The 23,540-nt window shown below is 34.9% G+C and overlaps 1 protein-coding gene across 7 annotated transcripts; it reads left to right on the top strand.

Moving 5' to 3' along the window:
• The first annotated feature begins 10,229 nt into the window (after window positions 1–10,229).
• LOC101248503 (KH domain-containing protein At4g18375) lies at window positions 10,230–15,187 on the top strand. 7 transcript variants are annotated; one of them, XR_003247834.2, is made up of 9 exons: window positions 10,230–10,404; window positions 10,840–11,425; window positions 11,581–12,075; window positions 12,557–12,796; window positions 12,885–12,969; window positions 13,051–13,142; window positions 13,825–13,876; window positions 13,954–14,050; window positions 14,723–15,187. XR_003247834.2 is itself a non-coding variant. In XM_010326618.4 (9 exons), the coding sequence occupies exons 2-9, from the start codon at window positions 10,850–10,852 to the stop codon at window positions 14,852–14,854; spliced, it is 1,773 nt and encodes a 590-aa protein (XP_010324920.1). In that variant the 5' UTR covers window positions 10,230–10,404; window positions 10,840–10,849; the 3' UTR covers window positions 14,855–15,187. The 7 variants fall into 7 exon arrangements, 4 of the variants coding, with proteins under 4 accessions (XP_010324920.1, XP_004244971.1, XP_069144200.1 ...); XM_010326618.4 differs by having other exon boundaries at window positions 13,821–13,876; XM_069288099.1 differs by having other exon boundaries at window positions 10,242–10,404; window positions 10,829–11,425; window positions 13,821–13,876.
• Window positions 15,188–23,540: the final 8,353 nt, after the last annotated feature.

The raw sequence follows: 23,540 nt of genomic DNA, 5'->3' as shown, positions 1-23,540 counted from the left end.
AAGATAGTGATATCGTAGTCCTTTAGTAACTCCATCCATCTCCTCTATCTTAAGTTCAAATCTTTCTGAGTAAAGACATACTGAAGGCTACGATGATCCGTGTAGACCTCACACTTAACCCCATATAAATAGTGTCTCCATTGCTTTAATGCAAACACTACCGCAGCCAATTCCAAATCATGAGTTGGATAGTTACGTTCATGAACCTTTAGTTGCCTTGAAGCATAAGCAATCACACTCTTCTCTTGCATTAGTACTGCACCCAAACCAGAATAGGATGCATCGCAATAAACAATGAAGTTCTTACCCTCTACTGGCAAGATAAGGATAGGTGCGGTAGTCAACAAAGTCTTGAGCTTCTGAAAGCTTTCCTCACATTCGTCCGACCATACAAATGGAACATTCTGCTTAGTCAAGTTCGTCAATTGGGAAGCAATAGAAGAGAATCTCTTGACAAATCGGCGGTAGTAGCTAGCTAACCCAACAAAGCTCCTTATTTCTGACACATTAGTGGGTCTTACCCAATTCTTCACTGTTTCAATCTTAGAAGGATCCACCATCACTCCTTCCTTAGAAACCACGTGCCCCAAGAAGGACATTGCATCTAGCCAAAACTCACACTTAGAGAACTTGGCATAAAGCTTTTTCTCCCTTAACATTTCCAATACCAATCTCAAATGCTCTTCATGTTCCTTCTTGCTCTTTGAGTATACCAATATATCATCAATAAATACGATCACGAAGAGGTCCAAATATGGCTTAAAAATCCCGTTCATCAAGCTCATGAACGCAGCAGGGGCATTCGTAAGACCAAAGGACATCACTACAAATTCGTAAAGCCCATACCTCGTTCGAAAAGCAGTCTTTGGCACATCCGTTGCCCGTATTTTCAATTGATGATAACCGGATCTCAAGTCAATATTAGAGAAGACACAAGCACCTTGTAACTGATCGAACAAGTCATCAATGCGGGGAAGAGGATACTTGTTCTTTATGGTTACCTTGTTTAGTTGTCTGTAGTCTATACACATTCGAAAACTCCCATCCTTCTTCTTTACAAACAAAACCGGAGCACCCCAAGGGGATGCACTTGGTCTAATGAAGCCTTTGTTCAATAACTCTTGAAGTTGTGCCTTTAACTCTCTTAACTCCATGGGAGCCATTCTATAAGGGGGTATAGAAATGGGGCGAGTACCGGGTTCAAGATCAATACAGAAGTCAATATCCCTATCCGGTGGCATACCAGGAAGATCTGCAGGGAACACATCCAGAAACTCACGAACCACTGAAACCGACTCAATCGAAGGTACTTGGGTAGTGTCATCCTTGAGATGTGCCAAGAAAGCTAAACATCCTTTACTAATCATTTTCTTAGCACGAAGAAAGGAGACGATGCGGACCGGATTGGAAGTGTAGTCACCCTCCCAAACTAATGGATCTGTCCCAGGTTTGGCTAACGTCACCATTTTAGCATTACAATCCAAGATCGCAAATTGCGGAGAAAGCCAAGTCATACCCAAAATTACATCTAAATCATCCATTTCTAAGATAACCAAATCTACATAAGTGTTGCTCCCAATTGACCAAATCTACATGTGATTCTGGGTATGACTTGGCGTTCTCCGCAATTTGCAATCTTGGATTGTAATGCTAAAACGGTGACGTTAGCCAAGCCTGGGACAGACCCGTTAGTGTGGGAGGGTGACTACACTTCCAATCCGGTCTGCATCGTCTCCTTTCTTCGTGCTAAGAAAATGATTAGTAAAGGGTGTTTAGCTTTCTTGGCACATCTCAAGGATGACACTACCCAAGTACCTTCGATTGAGTCGGTTTCAGTAGTTCGTCAGTTTCTGGATGTGTTCCCTGCAGATCTTCCTGGTATGCCACCGGATAGGGATATTGACTTCTGTATTGATCTTGAACCCGGTACTCGCCCCATTTCTATACCCCCTTATAGAATGGCTCCCGCGGAGTTAAGAGAGTTAAAGGCACAACTTCAAGAGTTATTGAACAAAGGCTTCATTAGACCAAGTGCATCCTCTTGGGGTGCTCCGGTTTTGTTTGTAAAGAAGAAGGATGGGAGTTTTCGAATGTGTATAGACTACAGACAACTAAACAAGGTAACCATAAAGAACAAGTATCCTCTTCCCCGCATTGATGACTTGTTCAGTTACAAGGTGCTTGTGTCTTCTCTAAGATTGACTTGAGATCCGGTTACCATCAATTGAAAATACGGGCAACGGATGTGCCAAAGACTACTTTTCGAACGAGGTATGGGCATTACGAATTTGTGGTGATGTCTTTTGGTCTTATGAATGCCCCTGCTGCGTTCATGAGCTTGATGAATGGTATTTTTAAGCCATATTTTGACCTCTTCGTGATCGTATTTATTGATGATATACTGATATACTCAAAGAGCAAGAAAGAACATGAGGAGCATTTGAGAATGGTATTGGAAATGTTGAGGGAGAAAAAGCTTTATGCCAAGTTCTGTAAGTGTGAGTTTTGGCTAGATGCAGTGTCCTTCTTGGGGCACGTGGTTTCCAAGGATGGAGTGATGGTGGATCCTTCTAAGATTGAGACAGTGAAGAATTGGGTAAGACCTACTAATGTGTCAGAAATAAGGAGCTTTGTTGGGTTAGCTAGCTACTACCGCCGATTTGTCAAGGGATTCTCTTCTATTGCTTCCCAACTGACGAACTTGACTAAGCAAAATGTTCCATTTGTATGGTCGGACGAATGTGAGACAAGCTTTCAGAAGCTCAAGACTTTGTTGACTACCGCACCTATCCTTACCTTGCCAGTAGAGGGTAAGAACTTCATTGTTTATTGTGATGCATCCTATTCTGGTTTGGGTGCAGTACTAATGCAAGAGAAAAGTGTGATTGCTTATGCTTCAAGGCAATTAAAAGTGCATGAACGCAACTATCCAACTCATGATTTGGAATTGGCTGAGGTAGTGTTTAGATTAAAGCAATGGAGACACTATTTATATGGGGTTAAGTGTGAGGTCTACACGGATCATCGTAGCCTTCAGTATGTCTTCACTCAGTAGGATTTGAACTTGAGGCAACGGAGATGGATGGAGCTACTAAAGGACTACGATATCACTATCTTGTATCATCCGGGAAAGGCGAATGTTGTAGCGGATGCTTTAAGTAGAAAAGCGGGAAGCATGGGAAGTCTAGCTCACTTGCAAGCTTCTAGACGCCCACTGGATAGAGAGGTTAAGACTCTAGCTAATGACTTGATGAGATTAGAAGTAAATGAGAAGGGAGGATTGTTGGCTTCTGTGGAGGCAAGATCTTTCTTCCTTAACAAGATTAAGGGAAGACAGTCTGATGATGAGAAACTGCGCAGAATTCAAGATAAGGTATTGCGAGGAGAGGCTAAGGAAGCACAAATTGATGAGGAAGGTGTTTTGAGGATCAAGGGAAGGGTATGTGTACCCCGCGTCGATGGTTTGATCAACACTATTCTGATAGAGGCTCATAGTTAAAGGTATTCTATACATCCGGGCGCAACCAAGATGTATCGTGACCTAAAGCAACACTTTTGGTGGAGTAGAATGAAGCGTGATATTGTTGACTTTATTGCCAAGTGTCCAAACTGTCAACAAGTAAAGTAAGAACACCAGAGGCCCGGAGGAACACTTCAGAGAATGCCCATTCCTGAATGGAAGTGGGAGAGAATTGCAATGGACTTTGTGGTTGGTCTCCCCAAGACATTGGGAAAGTTTGATTCTATTTGGATAATTGTTGATAGGCTAACTAAATCTGCTCATTTTATTCCGGTTAAGGTGACTTACAATGCCGAGAAGTTAGTCAAGATCTATATCTCAGAAGTTGTTCGATTGCATGGGGTTCCACTATCCATCATATCAAATAGAGGTACGCAGTTTACTTCTAAGTTTTGGAAAACATTGCATGCGGAATTGGGTACTAGGTTGGACCTTAGTACTGCGTTCCATCCTCAGACCGATGGTCAGTCTGAGAGAACGATTCAAGTGTTGGAGGATATGCTTCGTGCGTGTGTGATAGAGTTTGGTGGTCATTGGGATAGCTTCCTACCCTTAGCGGAGTTTTCATACAATAATAGCTATCACTCAAGCATTGATATGGCTCCATTCGAAGAATTGTATGGTAGGAGATGTAGGTCTCCCATTGGTTGGTTTGACGCATTTGAGGTTAGGCCTTGGGGTACTGACCTTTTGAGGGATTCGATAGAGAAAGTGAAGTCCATTCAAGAAAAGCTTCCAGCGGCGCAAAGTAGACAAAAAGAATATGCAAATCGAAAGGTTAGAGACTTAGAGTTCATGGAGGGTGAACAAGTCTTGTTGAAAGTTTCACCCATGAAAGGGGTGATGCGGTTTGGAAAAAGGGGTAAACTAAGTCCAAGGTACATTGGACCATTTGAACTACTTAAGCGAGTAGGGGAGGTGGCTTATGAGTTAGCCTTGCCTCCAGGGCTGTCCGGAGTACACCCGGTATTCCATGTGTCGATGTTGAAAAGATACCATGGGAATGGAAACTACATCATCCGTTGGGATTCAGTTTTGCTTGATGAGAACTTGTCTTATGAGGAGGAGCCTGTTGCTATTTTAGATAGAGAAGTTCGCAAGTTGAGGTCAAGAGAGATTGCATCCATCAAGGTGCAATGGAAGAATCGACCAGTTGAAGAAGCCACTTGGGAGAAGGAGGCAGATATGCAAGAAAGATACCCACATCTGTTTAAAGCTTTAGGTACTCCTTCTCGCCCTTGTTTTTCTTCTTGTGATCGTTCGGGGACGAACGATGGGTATATTGGTATCTATTGTAACGACCTGTTTAGTCATTTTGAGCAGCAGATTTTATTCTGGAAAAACAGGCTGAGGCGACGGACCCCACGACGGACCGTCATGGGCACGACGGACCGTCGCAGGGTCTCGTTTCAAAACACTTAGAAAATCTGAAATTGGGTATTGAAAATTGACTCTCTGAACTTCGTAACGGAATGGCAGGACGGACCGTCACAGATAATTCAGTGGAAACTGAGTCTCTGACCCTTGCGACGGACAGCAGGACGGACCGTCGCAAGCGCGACGGCCCGTCACAGTTTGCATAATCCCAGTTGGAGTCGGATTTCTTGTTAAGTTTTAAGGGACGTTTTTGACTGTTCTTGCCTTAATTATAAAGTTCGTGGGTTTATATTAATAACTCAAATTCTTGGGGGTTAAAAGAGGTAACCCTAAGTTAATTAGTGGGGTATTATTGCCATCTTTTATTCTTAATTATATACTAATTAGGGTAAAAGAAAGAGGGTTTGAATAAAGAAAATAGAAAGAACAAGAGAAAGAGAGGGAAAGTTGAACGAGAGAGAGGATCGAACGAGAGGAAAAACACAAAGCTTGGGAAATTGCTTGCTTGATCACGAATCTTCGGTGGAGGTAGGTTATGGTTTTCATGCTATTCGTAGTAGACTCTCAATAGCGAATGATATGTATTGGTAGTATTGTAAACCTGTCTATATGCTTAATTGTATGCTTGCATGAATATGATTATGTGATTGTGATAAAACAAGCATGATGAAAACTATTGAATCCCAAATCTTGAAAGAAACTGTAATATACATTATTAATAATGATGCCTTGGTATAGAAGAAGGCTTGATGAATTAAAGTAATGGGATTGATGATGCCTTGGTATAAAGAAGGCTTGATGAATTAAAGTAATGGGATTGATGATGCCTTGGTATAGAGAAGACTTGATGAATTTATAGAATGATATTAGTGGATCGGAGTGTCATGTTCCGACACATAGTATTAGTGGATCGGAGTGTCACGTTCCGACACATAGAATTAGGGGATCGGAGTGTCACGTTCCGACACATGTAGGGGATCGGAGTCTCACGTACCGACACATGTAGGGGATCGGAGTGTCACGTTCCGACACATAGAATTAGGGGATCGGAGTGTCACGTACCGACACATAGTAGTAGGGGATCGGAGTGTCACGTACCGACACAAGAGGAGGAAAGATAATGAAATCTTGAAAGATGATAATATACTCAACTTAATATACTTAATTCCCAAATGAGTATGGTATTGAGGCTTGAGCCCTCATGGATGAACTTGATGGTACTTACTGATGATTATAGTACTTGTTGTTGCTACATGTTGAGTTTATAGTTGATTTATGATATTACTTGATATATACTGTTCTCTATTTTGAGTTGGCCGATGATATCTACTCAGTACCCGTGTTTTGTACTGACCCCTACTTTTATTGTTTTCTTCTTGTTTATTTGTGGAGTGCAGCAAACGTGCCGTCATCTTCGACTCAACAGTAACTCAAGCCAGTCTTACTACATCGGAAATTCAGGGTGAGCTAATGCTTCTAGCTTGGACTGGATCTTCTTCTTCAAGTCTTGATGCCTTGAACTTCCGGCATGGACTAGCTTCTTATGTATTTTTAGCTTTTAGAATACTCTTAGTTTAGTCATTTGATCGTAGATGTTCTTGTGATGATGACTTCCAGATTTTGGGAATAATAATAGTTATTGATTTTATTAATGAGTTTAAGTCTTCCGCATTACTTTATGTTGATATTACCTTGAAATGTTAAGGTTTAGATTGGTTGGTTCGCTCACATAGGAGGGTAAGTGTGGGTGCCAGTCGCGGCCCGGATTTGGGTCGTGACATTGAAATGCAGAATAAGAAACACAACTGAATTTGAATTTAAAGAGACTACAAAACTCTAAACATAACCTTTTAATGAATGACTTTAAATATAGCGTATGAGGACGAACTTAGTCTATCACGATGAGTAGCTTTGCATACATGGATTCGTAAGAATTGAACCCCAAAATGATTCTGTGAACTTCTCCTACGACTTAATAGTATAAGTCCTCAAAACTTCTACGGCCATAGAAGTAATTCGTAGGAATTGACTTAAAAAATTATGACGTGGTAGTCTATGGTAAAATGGTCATAACTTTTTTCTCCAAACACGAAATGAGGAAAGCTTGCTGGCGTTGGAAATATGAATCATAAAACTACGATTTGATAGGTCATGTGTCACCTAATTTACTTTGTGCTGAGACATATATCGTTTGAAGTTGACCTAAGTTAAATCTTATGTCAAAACTTAATCGGTAAGAAAAAATTCAACACAATTTTGTGCTAGGGTGTTCTTGGGACCTATTTATCCAATATCATTCCACACAAAATAATTGACCTTTACACCTATAAATAAATTTAAAAATCACCTGATATGACATTACATGTAAATAAAGAATGTTTCAGATCTTTAACTTAAATTTTTTTGAGATGTTACACGGTCCACTGCCACACTTAGTCCCAACTATTTTTTTGTCCTTTGTAATTAAAAAATATATTTTATAAATACTTTTTTTATGTATTTAAATTTGGGTCTTAAACATTATATTCATGTGGTTTTTCCTACATTTTTCCCTAGCTTCACAAGCTGGAATTCCACCTCATAAACTATGGGTAAACAATACAAATTTCACTAATTCACAAGCAAATTACTTTATTTTACACGAATTTTCAATACTACGAATTTTATCAAAATTTGGACTTCGGATACATGTATCTGACGCATCCAGATATTTATCTTAGATATACGAGACTGAAATTAGGTGCATGTGTTTCAAATACATCATATCCAAGTTGAATTGTGTGACTCTCCCGCTCACGTCTCTATTTTGTATCTATATTTCAAAATATATCTAACATTTAGATATATGTATCTATGGTTCATAAGCTATCTAGCTCGTTTTCCTCCTAGCTTGTGCGCCTTGTTCCTTTTCCCGCTCGTCTCTCTTTCTATTTTAATGTATCTGATAGCAAAATACATGTATTTATTTGTATTTAACTTGAAATCTGGTATGAAATTATTAATTACATTCTGTTTGGGTCATTGTTACCCATTATATTGTCTTGTATCGTTATCATACCTAGAATATTTGTTTTGATTGTTACTTAAAATGTATTGTATTGTTAAATTACGTTGTTATGTAACAATGAAAACTCTCATTTTATGGAACTATCGATTTGGTATGTTACCATTGTTACTTAATTTCTTTTTTCAATTATATCTTACTTAATATTTCATAATACTTTTTTACCCTTTATCCTATATTATTTAATTTTAGTCAAACCTCCATATTTTCGTAAATTTATAAATTATAATACAGAACAATACAATCAAACAAAACAATAAAAATGTGATTAAACAACAAAAAACGATAAAATCTAGCCAAACATTGTACAAATCATATAGTACAATACAATACAATAGAGTACAATTACAATACAGTATATTATGAAACAACGGGTAACAGTAATCCAAACAGAGTGTTAGTGAGACAATTGTAATCATTCAGTCCGATAGAGGAAATTAGTAAATAGAGAGATCTATTAAAAACACCTTTGAACTTGACGAAAATTATTAGTTTCGTCCTCAAACTATTGGCAGCCTTAATAAGTACCTCTCTACATGACTAACTAAATTTAGATACACTCCGATATGACACATGATATAACAAGTAATCTCAAACTCTTGTAGGAGCATGAACTATAAAATGTTGAGAGAACTTTTGGAAATTCAGCTAAATTTGACGAAAATTTAGAGGTGTATTTCACTCATATGATAAAAATTGGATATATTTCAGTTAAATTAAAGGGAGAAGGGTCAATTATGCCCCTAAACTATTCGAAAAGGTCTAGATATACCCTCCGTTTAAAGTTTGGTTCATTCATGCCCTCACCGTCCAACTTTTGGTCCAAATATGCCCTTATGGGCGTTAGTTGCCATGTTGGACATATACAACTCATTTTTCATTTCTTTAAATGCCACATGGAATTGCCATGTCATTTTGACCTTACCACATAATATTATATGAAAATGGAAAGATATTCGGACTCATAAACACCTAATCCGACCCATAAATCAACTCCTTTTAAATTCACTATCCGACCCATTTGTAACAATTTTGTTTAATTTTTATTATTGCGGTAAATCCCGAAAATGAGTAATTGATTAATAAAAAATAAAATAAAATTGAAAAAATATAAAATTAATGCCAAAAATTCACAAATAAATATAGTAACCTTAAATTTAACATTTCAATTTTTTTAAATTTTTTATTTTTGGATAAATCTCGAAAATGAGTAATTGATTAGTAAAAATTAAGAAAAGTATGAAAAAAAAAATTAACGCCAAAAGTTCACAAATAAATATAGTAACATTTCAATCTACAATTTTTTTAAATTTTTTATATTTTTCGGCAAATCCCGAAAATGAGTAATTTTTTAATAAAAAGGGAAAAATATGAAAACAAAATAAAAAATATACGTCAAAATTCACTAATAAATATAGTAAACTTTAATTCAATAATTTCAACAATTTTTTTTTTGATATTTTTTTCATATTTTCCTATTTATTTCGGAATTTTTTGCGTAATTTTTATATTTTTTCATATTTTTTGTTAATAAAATTATTTTTGGGAATAGTCAAAAAAATTAAAAATTAAAAAAAATATTAAAATTTTTGAATTTAAGGTTACTGTATTTATTTTTTAATTTTTGGCGTTAATTTTATATTTTTTTCATATGTTTTATTAATCAATTACTCATTTCGGGATTTATAAAAAAATAAAAAAAATTAAAAAAAGTGTTTAAATTGAATTTAAGGTTACTATAATTATTTATGAATTTTTGGCGTTAATTTTATACTTTTTTCATATTTTCCTATTTTATTATTAATCAATTACTCATTTTTGAAATTTATCGAAAAAATAAAAATTAAATAAAATTGTTGAAAATTGGTCGGATAATTTATTTAAAAAGGGGATTGATTTATGGGTCGGATTAGGTGTTTATAAGTTCGAATATCTTTTCATTTTCATATAAATGTTATGTGGTAAGAACTAAATGACATGACAATTCCATGTGGCATTTAAAGAAATGAAAAATGAGTTGGATATGTCCAACATGACAATTAACGTCCATAAGGGCATATTTGAACCAAAAGTTGGATGGCGAGGGCATCAGTGAACCAAACTTTAAACTGAGGGTATATCTAGATCTTTTTAAATAGTTTAGAAGCATATTTGACCCTTTTTCCTAAATTAAATAAGTAAATATATATACTTAAAGACCGTCAATAATTTAAATATAAAATTAATAATTCATGGTGAATTTATAGTATTTTCCAGACTTTCCTCTCTGCATAAAAATGCATATGCAATTAAATAACTTTTCCATAAAATAACCTCTTTTAGTACATTATCTGGTAAAAGAGAGAGCCCACAATACCAAAGGAGCAAAACCGGTGTAAACAAGTCATCACAAAACTAAAAACCCTAATTTTGGAATATCATCACAGGCAGGACTCAATCACAGGTGAGCAGCTCTAGTTTTCTCCGTCGGTTATGGTGTTTCTTCTCTTTTCAATCTTTTTTATCATCTACAAATTTTGTATGTGCTATGTGTATTTGTCTCTCTGTTTCTTTAATTTTTCAGAATTGTTACAATTTACTTCTTTGTGTTTCTGGATCCAGTTTGTATTTAATTGGGTGTATTCTTCTCCTACTAGTTTAGGATCGATGCATAGTTAATAGTCAATTTGTGTTTTGCAATTTGTATCTGAAAATTTGTTTTTGCTCTTAGTTTTTTTTTCACTATTGAAGTATTTTTCCTTTAAATTGTTTCTGGAAATCATGTTTTTGGAATATGTAATACCTGAATAGTTTGTTTTAATTTCATTCTTTTTTGTGTTTTCCGCTTATCAAGAATGTGTATAATTAGGTATTGTTAACTTTTATAGTGAATTTTTAGGGGTAATTCGATGGGTGAGACTGGAAAAAGATCGCGTAGGGATGATGGGGATAACAAGAACCAGAAGAGGAGGACAGATAGGGACGAGAAAAACGATGATGAGCTAATAGTTTACAGAATTCTGTGTCCAAATAATGTGATTGGAAGTGTTATAGGAAAGAATGGAAAAGTTATAAATTCAATTAGGTCTGAGACTAAGGCGAAGGTCAAGGTGGTGGATCCATTTCCAGGTGCTAAGGATAGAGTTATACTCGTTTATTGCTATGTAAAGGAAAAGGAAGATGTTGAGGTTGATCAGGATTTCAATGAGAAACAACCTCTTTGCACGGCTCAGGATGCTCTTCTCAAGGTTTATACGGCAATTGCAAATGCTTTGGCTGCAATTGGAGAATCTGATAAGAAGCGGAAGGATAAAGAGGAGTGTCAGCTTCTTGCTCCTTCAAGCCAGTCTGCTAATATCATTGGTAAATCTGGTACCACCATAAAGAAGTTGAGAAGCAAGATGAGGGCCAATATTAAAGTAGTTGCCAGAGATGCTAGTGATCCAACACATTCTTGTGCACTCGAGTTTGATAACTTTGTTCTGGTTAGTTTTTTTCAAAAAAAAATTATTTATTGACAATTAAGTAGTATTAGTGTGTCATTCAAGTCTTATAAAATTACATTCTGCTCCTAACTTTTGTTGTTTTGAGTCAATTGTTATAATTTTTGCATGAACTGACAGTTTCTTACTTAACACAGATAACTGGTGACCCAGAATCTGTTAGGAGATCACTCTTTGCTATTTCTGCAATCATGTACAAATTCACACCTAAGGAAGAAATTCCTCTTACTACCAATGTTCCTGAAGTACGTCCAAGTATTATTATCCCTTCAGATGTTCCCATATATCCAGGAGCTGGGATTTATCCAAATGTGGATCCTATTATGCCATCTCGTTCTGTTCCATCTGTTTTGGGTACCACACAAATACCAGAGCTTCCGGGTTATGTGGATGCAGGAAGCACATGGCCTCTTTATTCTTCTGGTCTTCCCATGGTTTCTGGTTACAGTGGTGCCTCTCAAACTGAGGAATTGACTATTAGAGTGCTGTGTCCAACTAACAATATTGGTCGTGTTATTGGCAAGGGAGGAGCTTCAATTAAAAGTGTAAGGCAAACAAGTGGTGCTCGTATCGAGGTTTGTGATGCCAAAGCTGATCGTGATCAGTGCATTATCACAGTCATTTCCACTGAGGTATTGCTTTCTCTCCAGTATTCTTTAGTCCCGAGTTGGTGAGATTTTGGTCTTTTAGCAGTTGTCTTTTCTTTTTGTGGAAGTGTACTTTGCCTTCTCATAGATCATTTGTGAAACAAACTTTTACACAGTAAGCGTTGGTGACAGTTTTTCATTTTTTTTTTGTTTATCCTTATTAGGAGGTAAAAGAAGATTATGCTTTTTCACCGGCTTTTGATCTTTGAGGTCTTTATATGATAGGTTTGTGAAGTCCGCTCCATTTGGTAAATCTGTACCTTAGATTGTTCAGGATTTTGGGGGGGGGGAGGAGGGGAGGGGAAGGGGTTGGGGTGCTATATATGTCACTTTATTTGATGCTAAAAACATTAGTAATTGGCTGTTTATGTTGACTTTGTAATCAACTTTATATAAAGTAGTTTGATACATCTCCACTATCTTGTATTCCATGTATTTACCATATTCAGCATTTGGTTTTCTGTAGTCAGTGGATGATCTTAAATCCATGGCAGTTGAAGCTGTACTTCTGCTGCAAGGGAAAATAAATGACGAAGATGAGGATACTGTAACTTTTCGTCTACTTGTTCCATCTAAGATTATTGGATGTATCATTGGGAAAGGTGGTTCAATCATTAATGAAATCCGGAAGAGAACTAGAGCTGATGTACGTATCTCAAAAGGCGAGAGGCCCAAATGTGCGGATTCAAATGATGAACTTGTTGAGGTCTGTCTTTCATAATAGTTTTAATCAATTAAACTTTCTTTTAGTTGGTTATCCTTATATTTCTTCAGCCATCATTTTAAATGCATAGGTGTCTGGAGAAGTTAGTAGTGTGAGGGACGCCCTTATCCAGATTGTACTGAGGCTCAGAGATGATGTTATAAAAGGCCAAGAAGGTAATCATAATCCATCTGCAGCTTTACGCGCTGGTGCTACTGGTTTCTCATTGGCTCCAGTGTTGCCCAACGTTCCTCCAGCTGCTCCTTTGAGCTTTGAACATAGGATTGAAACTGGGAATGGTGTTGGAATGCGTTCTTCAGGCAGCCGATATGGTCATGAGTCGCTCTCGGTATACTTCTGCTTTCCCTGCATGGCACAAAGATCTATGTCCATGCTGTTGTGTATCTGGGCATTTCAAACTCAAATTTTAATCAAAATTGCAGCATTGGAAAACTACATCTAATGTCAATTATTTTTTTCCTCCATTTTTTAAATTATAAATTGCCTGAAATAGCTGTTATAAGGTGATTCAAGAAATGAAGCATTTGGTACTGGTGACTGTTTTACTTGGTGAAGATATGCAGAGTACAGTTATCTCGCTTTGGCAAAGCAAAGGAGAGATCGAGAGTAACCAATTGTCTGGAAAACATGCTACCTTTTCTCCCTCTTTTACTATTAATTACTATATATTTAGGTAGCTATGGAGAAGTTACACAAATGTCATTCTGGTGACCAATCTTTCTTCTCCCTTCATATGAATTGGTCTAACTAATGGAAATGTTAAATCTCTTAATAAGGATGTTATATGAATATGATGAAGTCAACATGAAACATTCCAATTACTGTTGATGTTTATCTTGCAATCTTCATGGATTTACTAGTTGTTAAGTCGTTGAGTCTTATTTCTAAATCTTTTTTGGCTTTGCGGTGCCATGGGTTCTGCTTCTTGCTGAATGCTATTGTTCATCGTCTGTTCTTTAATTTCACTGTTCCTGGATGTTTACTTTCACTATTTTTCTGTTGGAAGATAGGGGAAGATACCTATGGAACGTTCTCTTCATATTCCTCAAAGTTATATGGCGGGTAAGTACTTTATGCTGGTGAAGTAACTTGTATTTTCTCTCTTGATTTTTTCTGAGCTGTGTCATGCCTTTAAGCAGATTGCCTCCACCCTCAGCTGTAGAGATGGTTATCCCAGGACATGCAGTCGGTAAAGTTATGGGTAAAGGTGGCTCAAACATAGATAATATTCGCAAGGTCAGTAGTTACTTGAGCCTGTTTAGAACTTGATTTTTTATGTCTATTGCTTATCTTCCTTTGGTGGTCTAATTTACACGGTTGTTTAAATGATACGGGCTTTGAGTTTCAAACACTTACCTCACCCTGCATATCTACTGCTCCTTTTGTGGCGTTTATATTTTGGACTTTTGGTCGGGGCTGGTGTTGTTTCTTCATTATTTTCTGTATGGTTTCTTCACTATTGTATTTCCTTTTCTTACTGATTTTGATATGCTGGAATTGAGTCGAAGGTCCATAGGAAGCAGTCTTTACCTTCACAGAGGTAGGAATAAGGCTGTGTCCACACCACTCTCCCTAGACACCTCTTGTGGGGTTGCACTGGGTATGTTATTGCTGTTGCTGGTGTAGCCACTGACACTTCTGCCTTGCCAACTTATGCGCCGCCCACTCAACCTAAAGAATAGACAACAAAATGATTATTTTTTTGTGTGTGGGTGTGCATGCCACTATGCATGAATACCACCTCTGTGCATGTCAGTATGCATGAATACCTTCATACTGAATGAATATTAGATACTTGTTGCTTTAATCTTGAAGCCGTAGGTATTACTTGCAGTGCAGTTCTGGTATCTTGCTAGTACTTTGATATGATGGTTGGTTACTTTCTTAAACTCATTGTTCCTCTTGTAGATATCTGGAGCAGCTGTGGATATAATTGATTCCAAATCCTCTAGAGGTGATCAGATTGCTATAATATCTGGTACGCAGGAACAGAAGCGTGCTGCTGAGAACTTAATTCAGGCATTCATAATGGCGACATGAGCAATAAAGACACATCTCCTTTCTGAAGGTGCGACCTTGACTAAATATCGAGGTTCCTTCTTCCGAAGTTCCTCTCTAGAATATGGTAGGTTCTCGTGCTGGAGAGTGTCATTTGCGTAGGTTTGATAAATTTCTTCTCTGTAGGAACGTTTGCAAGTAAAATTCATGTAGTTGGACCATTTGTTCTGTTTTCTGCCTATATAGGTTCAGCCATGTTGCCTGATAGGCTCTTTTCATCTGCTCTGGTTAGAACTTCGTAGGACATTATCTTTCCTTTGTTAGTCTGTCATCAGTTCTTATCATTTGATGAATACCGCTTCCAACTTTCTCCTACTTTCCCATGCTCTGTTTACTTTATACGGAACTTTATCTATTATCAGCTGTCAAGCTCATGTTACACGGATTTCAGTATCTTGTTGCTGATTCCTCTTTGCTCTTAGCTTCTTCAGTAAGATCAGGTGTTGCTGATATGACCTTTGGTTCATGTGCTCATTCTGTGAGTTTGTATAAGTTCTCTGCTGTGTGCATTAGCACTACAAGATATATCCTAATAACCAGTGAGCGTCTCCAAATTCTCAAGATCCTCTAAAGAAGGAAAATATCTGGTGCTTAACTTGGGCTAAAGCATTTACTGTTCCATATAATCATAGTTCTGCAGTTTCCGGTGCCAATTGCTTCCAAGATCTCTCATTGAGTATATGTTTCTATCTAATTTGCTGCGGTCCCTTTCACCTTTAGCTATCTTCTATCTATTTTTGGAATCTTTCACTTCATCTATTCACTTTACTAAAAAAGAAAAGGGAAGACAAATCTATTTCAGTCTGACAGCCTTTTAGTTCTTTGATTCAGAAGAGTAGAACTGAAATTAAATTTAGGAACAGAGAATTATAAGCAAAAAAGGCAAACAATTTGTTCAATTTACTCATTGATTGCCTTGTGACTATTGTATGCGCATGATATTGATCTGCCACCTCTTTGTGTTTTATTTAATTACATCTTAAAATATCTTAGTACTAGCAAGATAATCTCTTAGAGAAATTAATTCCCAAGTGTTTGGACTTTTTCCATCTAAATCCTTCATCAAAAGGTTCTCTCTGGAAGGGGAAAGACACTTCTGCACATCTTTTCACTTGTTTATGCTTTGTTATCTCATCTTTTCTTGGTGAAGGTCATTGAGTCTTAGTATAAGACATGAGCTGTTTAGCAACTTGCTTGTTTATTATTTCCAATCTATCGACAGTCCACCAATTATTCTTAGCAAGTGTTAGCTAATTGAATCTTGTTCCCCTCCGCTCTATTCGTGCCTTCTGTTCTAGAAAAAATTTGGTGTTCCTCAGCATTTTAGAGTTTCTTTAAATCTCACACTTATGTTTCACTGGTAAGATATCTCTAATCATATTTGAAAGACTCTTGGTTAACACCGGACCTAATGTACGGTTTAAGCTACATTTCTCCGTTTAGCTCCAACCACCATAATGTACACTTAATTATGTGCTCATGTGAGATATGTAGGGATGGCAATGGGATGGTGTGGGGTAGGGGCGGAGCTCCACCTGCAAAAAATTTAATCCGCCCTGCTTTGCCCCGCATAACATTTTTTTCATTTTCAACCCGCCCCGCTTACACCCCCGCCCCACATATTTTTTTAAATATTTTCTTTACTAGTTAAGTTTGATACTAAAAATAAAATTCATAAAAATATATTCATTTTATAATTAAGTTGTATTGATTTAATAGATAACGACTAGAAGTTTTATTTTTTAGAGGTCAATCGGCAAGACATGCAAGAAATTGTTTTAGTTTTGATTGAACCATTTTTACATACTATCTTGAATATTTTAGCAACTTTAAAGAAACTATCTTAATAGATAATGCTCTATCACTCTTATAAAAATCACTTCAACCTTCCCCCTCATAGCCTTAAACCCGCCCTGGCCACGTCCGCCCCGCCCATTGCTATCCCTAGGGATATGGAAAAATTATCTTAGGTGTCCTTTATAATAATCCATATGTTGCTTCTTTATACACCTTTGTATGCTGTGATCATTTCTAATATTTTCTAGCCAACTTGTTGTCTCTTCCTGTTCAGAATACGAACAAATCATTTCTGGTACATTTGTGGACCTCTTTTCTATTCTATGTTTCTCTAGGTGAATACATATGTAAAAATATCTTTTGTAGATCCTTATTCTGCTCCTTATGTTTCCATCAATGTTCTTGGTAGAAGTATAAACATTGTTAAAGAACTGCCAGACACAAGTTCTATAAACAATGTTATACATCTAACAGACCAGTCCAAACTGGTTCTGTCATCCTTGATGTTCATCAGTATACTGTCACTCTTTTCCTATGTTTCATGGAGGACTCCTGAATTTAACACCATGGCAGTTCATACAATTTCAAATATCTACTTCGTTGTATCATACCAATGTACTCTCACCACCTGCATTCTACTCCTTAATGTCAGATTGATTGGCTTCTACACTCTCCCTCTTCCCTTTTGCTCTCAGTCCTTTCTAATCTCTTAAATATGTTGATTTGGACATAATTAGTGCTTCTGTTTTATGATAAGAATAGCCCTTTCTAAGATTCTCTATTTTGATGATAGATTGAGTACTTGGAACGAACTTTTCTGTTATGGAGTTTGACAGGATATTCAATTCAACTCCGTATTTTTTGGTCATTGTCGAACTGAAGATATCTAGGTTCACCATAGAAAAAGAGGAGAGCTCTTAAAACTCTAGTTATTTGTATGGTGATATTGATGTTGAGGCTTCCAGGGAGATGATGTCCTGCTAGAACATCTCCTGCCCATTTCACTGGTAGGGATCAATTCTAATCTTTTATTGAAGCTTAATTGGTTTTGGTTCTTGTTGACCTTTTGGTCTCTAGGGTTAGCAATTAGAAGAAGTGTCAGGGAAGAGCTCTGGCTTGAAATCGTGGTATGCGGTCTGCCGATGGTCATAATGAATCTTCTAGCGGGATAATCCTTTTAAGGAATTGGGTAGAGATCTCTATTCTTAGTAAGAAGTTTGTACTGACCCCTAAAGTAGTTTCGATCTCGTTCCGGGAGTCTGCCCCATGTCATCTCGTTCTAGGAGTCTGCCGCATGTCCTCTCATTCTAGGAGTCTGCCCCATGTCCTGTGGACTATTTATCCCATGAAGTATGTATGAGACTTTAGGGAGCATCGTGGACTGAGGCATTTTGTTGATTCAACTAGTGATTGTTATTTGATTTGATGTTTTCATGTTTATACAAAAAGTAAGAAGTGATCTTTGTTCAAAGAATTGATAGGTAGACCATGACATGGAAGTGGTCTCTTTCTGTCTTTTACTTGGTGTGTAATGTTATGCAGTTTAAATCTGCTCTATATTGATGCATGTCCATATTTTTTTGCTCAAGTGACCATTGCTTGCTCTATTCTTCCTTGCTTTAATATGAAACTACTCTTTTTATGTTCATTTATTTTGTGGTAAACAGCACCCGACATGTTTACTTGTAGTTGGTTTTCGTTATGGCACATCTCGATAACAAAGTGCAGCCTAGCAGTTTGAGCTGCATTATTTTCAGTTCTTACTTGTGTTTATGCGTGTTGGAAAAATTGAAAGGTGTGTATATGAGAAGAAATATTGGTATTTCCATTGCTGAGTTGTTGACGATTCACAACTCAATAGATTGAAGTGAGAATACTCACTGTTTTTCAACAATAAGGTCTCATAATGAGCTTGGAAAAAATTAATGTCACTATATTTTTACACAATTACCAAAATTTATTTTTTTTTAAAGAAGGGAACAATATGAATTGTTGTTTGTCAGAGAACACTTGACGAAAAATTATCGTAAGAGGATTTACGGAAGAGACGTATAGAGAGGGTCTCTTGAATTAAGATGGTATAAAAAGAAAACCAATTTGAATGTTTACTTATTTTGCTATTTTTTGTGAGAAAACTACAATCCAACCATTGGTTATTAATCAAAATCAAATCAATTTAACATATTTAAAATTATTAACACCAAGTCAAATGGCATATAGTCATTGTTATCGATTGTAGTAGGTGTGTTGTATCGCTCACTAGGTTAATTTTTTGTAGTATATAATAAAAAATAGACTGTAAGATCATCTAATCATATTGATTATTCTTTGGCATGGTTTGGTTATTTTTTTAAAAAAAATATTAATCTTAGAATATACAACTATTAATATGTTTCTTTCATAAATATGTTCTTGAAGAAGCAGTATAATTGTTCACCAAAGAGATAAAAATGTAAACCGTAATAAGAGTAATTTTGTTCACCAACTATTAATATATTTCTTTTCACAAATATTTAATAATTGTTTGGATATGTTTTGTTGTCTTTTTTGATAGAGTATTTATTATAGTACTCATCTTTTAATTTTAAGCCTAATTAAGAAAAAAAGCCCAAAGTCGTTAGTAGCTAGAGGTCTATGACCTAAGTTATATTTATGTGGAAAAATTGTATATAATAGCAAACTAATAACCTAAATTAAATGGAATAGCTAGGGTTTGATTTAATAGTGCTCCATAACAAACATTAGCTAAAATTTGTCAGCGTCTCTCTCCCAAAAATTTCGCTCGTCACTCTCCATTCTCGCTCGCCTCTCTCTCTTTATACACAGAAGTGTATAATTCTATTTCTGTTTTGTATAAAGCGAGAGAAAATTGTATATACACATGCAAAAATGTATATCTTCGTGTTATACACTTAAATATACAATTTACAAACATTTTACTTCAAATATTGCAGAGAAAAAGGCCAACGAATTATACAATTGTGAATTATACAATTGCAGTGAAATACAATTTTCTCTAGCTTTATACAACAGAAGTGTATATATTGTGTTTCTGTTTTTGTATAAAGCGAGAAAAAACATATATCTTCTTGCTATAGACTTATAATTATGCAATATACATACATTTTAATTCGATTCAACAGTATGCAAAACAAATTATACAATTGCAGCGAAATAGACTAGCGAATTATACAGTTTAGGCCAACGAATTATACAATTTAGGCCAGCGAATCATACAATTGTATATGTATAGCAAATTATACAGTTTTATGTTTGCTATGGAGCGCAGTTATGCAAAGTTTGCTATAACATACAAATATGAATTTTTTGTTTGCTATATGTGAAAGTTGTCCTATTTATATTCGCAATTGATATAAAATATATTTATACATTATGTTTAAATATTGTTAATATGCAAAAAATATATTTACAGACATGTAAGGCTGTTTGGTTTGGTTCAATTTTTTTTTTTGGTTTTTTTCATAATTAAAAAAATCACCCCAATTTTTCAGGACATGTGTACACTTATATAAAAGTTCAGGATTTTATTTTTAAAAAATAGCATAAATCGATTCAACTTGATTCGATTAGGTGCAGTCGATTTTTCATATTCTTTTGGCACCTCTAGATTTTAGTGAAGTTTTTTGATTGTTAATCATACATGAAAATAAAGACCATTCCAATTGTTGGGATAATTATATTTTTATATAAAAGTCCACAGTTTTATTGAAATTGACACGAATCAGTTAGGATCGGCCGGTTTTTCGTATTCCTCCGATATTAAATTATAAATCAATTTTAATGAAAATGTATATAAGATGTTTAAAACTACTTGTAAAAAAAATGATGTATTGTGTATTTATAGGTATAAAATTATGTATAAATTTGTTGGTTTGATTAGGTTATTTCTTTAACTTTTTTTTTTTAGGATTAAAGCAATATCAAATCAAATATTATCAATTTTTAAAAATGAAAATCAAGTCAAATTAAACCACATATTATCAGTTTTTAAAGATGTAAAATCAAATAAAATAAAATCCGAATATAATTAATTTGGTTCGATTTTTAAAATTGAATAGGTGTTTATCTAAACCCCCAAAAACACACCCGTATCCATAGGAGTAAAAGTTGTATCTATAATCCATAAATTAGGCTTTACAATATTATTATAGGGCAAAGAACAAAAACATCACTAATTTGGACTAAAAAATAAATCTAAAGGATATTTTTTGACCTAAAGATGGAAGAAGACTATTTATGGATTATAAAGCCTTTTCCATAGAGTAGGGGTACTCAGTGTTTATAAAAACGTTTTTGGGGCGAGTTTCAGGGTGAGTCTCGGGTGGGGTATATAAAAAACGTTTCGGGGCGTAAATTAAAGACGTAGATGCATAAGGCGTAAGTTCTAAAATTTGAGGCGCAAGCTTTGAACATAAAAGACTGACCTTTGAGCGTAAAAATGTAGGCCCATACGTTTTAAATTTTTTAAAACCTTTTTTTAACTCAAGTCATATTTTTTAGTACAGGCATAATGATATTTCTCAAACAAAAATTATAATATTTTTTTCTTCATTATTGATTATTAATACTTATCTCAAATAAATATAATTTCTATATATTGGAGGTTATTTATAAAAATTTATTTGTAAGATCATTGAAAGGTTACTTTCGTTTATTTTATTAGTAATAAAACTATAAGATTGAATATACATGAGACTACGTCCCGTAGATATATGGAACTTATGCCTCGTGTCTCGGGCTTATGCCTCTCCCCATACCGAGTAAAATGTCTCATGTCTCGCCTCACGCCACCACGCCTTTTAAAACACTGGGTACTTATGACTTTCATAGACATGTTAGTGTAATTAAGTACTCCATCCGTCCACTAGTGTTTGTTATGATTTCTGTTTTTAGAGTCAAACTATATTGACTAACATTTTAAGATGTATTTTTTCATCATGTTGATATGCGAAAAATTGCAGTTTATAATACTTTCATATAATTTTTTAATACCTAAGTTTTTTGTTTAAAATATCAAATTAAAATGATCTAATTTATTTTGAAAATTAATCAAATTGACTATCGAAAAACGCAACATGAAAAAATAAATTGGATGGAGGGGTTTTGATTCAAAGATACACCCTTTTCACCTTTTGGTCTGAAAATAGTCTCAAACCAAAATTGAATTGAACTCTTTTACTGATTAGTTGATTCTTTTATTTGTTTTGAAAATATATTTTTATTTATTCAAATTCTCAATATTAAATATTAGCTCATCTAAAAATATTAAAAATAATTAAGTCTAATTGTATTTAAAATTAAAAATATTTTTTTACCCAATCTTATTTCTGGGCGGTGTTGTATTAAGCAAAAAGATACAGAGGGAGGCTGAGACTGACCTCAAATACAACAAATTTTATGGTGATCAAATCACCATTGCAAAAGCCAGAAGAGACTATTATTCAATTTTATAAATGAGGAGTAAACAACTTTTTAATAATTTTGTGATTTTACATATTTTATTTATTTGGTAAGATTGTATAAATAATTGAGGATATTTAGTAAGATTGTACAACTTATAGGATTTATATGTTTATGAGAAAATATACAACACAAAAATTCTATATTACATATCCACTTATAATTCCATATGATAATACCATATCATGATTTCATATCTATGGCCAAACATGCCCTAATTATGTATCTAATTATAGTTTCCATTTTTTAAAATCTCCCAACCTACCGAGGTGGTCACTGATTGAAAATAACAATAACAATAAAATATAAGAAAATCTTTTCCCCCCTATTTACAATCAATGATCTCAAATAAGAATACCTATCACGAAATCGTGAGATTTTTCTTCTTATTGCTTACGGTCATTAATCATATTTAAAATCTTAAATATTAACTACGTATATAATTAGTCAAATTTTGTCTTTTTTCCTTTATTCCTCGTCACTAAAATTTTTTCACAACATAATAAATTTATTTTTTATTTTAAATATTTTGGGATGAGCTAATATTAAGAAATTTGAATAAATAAAAAAATTAATTAGTTAGTAAAATAATTCAATTAAATTTGGATTGAGGGTGTTCTTAGACCGGTGGTAAGAACTAGAAAGAGTGTTTTTTAATCAAAAAATAAACAAGGTATTTTAAATATTTTCCAATATATTAGGAGTACTTTTGGCTATTTTTCCATATAGATACAGAGGCCTATACAGATATGATAGAGGGCCATAAGTTGAAGCAAAGAAAAGTGATATTGTAATGACGGATGCTGCACATATTTTTGGAGCTTCATTTCTTCGAAAATTTTGCAAATTTAAACTTTTATGCAAAGGTAGCTATGAAATTCTTCTTCTCTTGCTAATTAATTTCTACTACTAATTTTTTTTAATTGAGATATGGGGGTAGGGTTTTGAGATTCAACCTTAAATATAGTTTCCAATCCTTCAACTTGTCATAATAGCCATTAATGATGCTTTGTCAAGGAGATGAGTTCTTATATGATTTATCCGGTAGATTAACCCCCCAAATTGAGTATATCTTTTTAATAGAATAATCTCAATTTGTTAATCTCTTTATTCTTTGTGATATCGACCACATTTCTCATCTTTATATTTGCATTATAGTGGAATGAGTATATTATACAACAAAAACAAATCCATTGCAGTTCCATAATTGGTAGTCCGTGTGGAGGGTAGAGTGTTCGTAGACCTTATCTGGGTCTAGGGCGGGTAGAGTGTATTCAAAACTTACCCCTATACCTCGTGAAAGTAGATAGGTTATTTCTGAAAGACACTTACGAAATGAGTATTATATTGTTTCTAAATTGTGACTTTATAATGATCATTGTATTTTGAA

This window comes from Solanum lycopersicum, chromosome 8 (genome assembly GCF_036512215.1).
Source record: "Solanum lycopersicum chromosome 8, SLM_r2.1".
In the NCBI taxonomy this organism is placed as follows: Eukaryota; Viridiplantae; Streptophyta; class Magnoliopsida; order Solanales; family Solanaceae; genus Solanum; species Solanum lycopersicum.
Note: the sequence above shows the minus strand (reverse complement) of the source record. Positions and strands in the feature narration are given on the sequence as shown.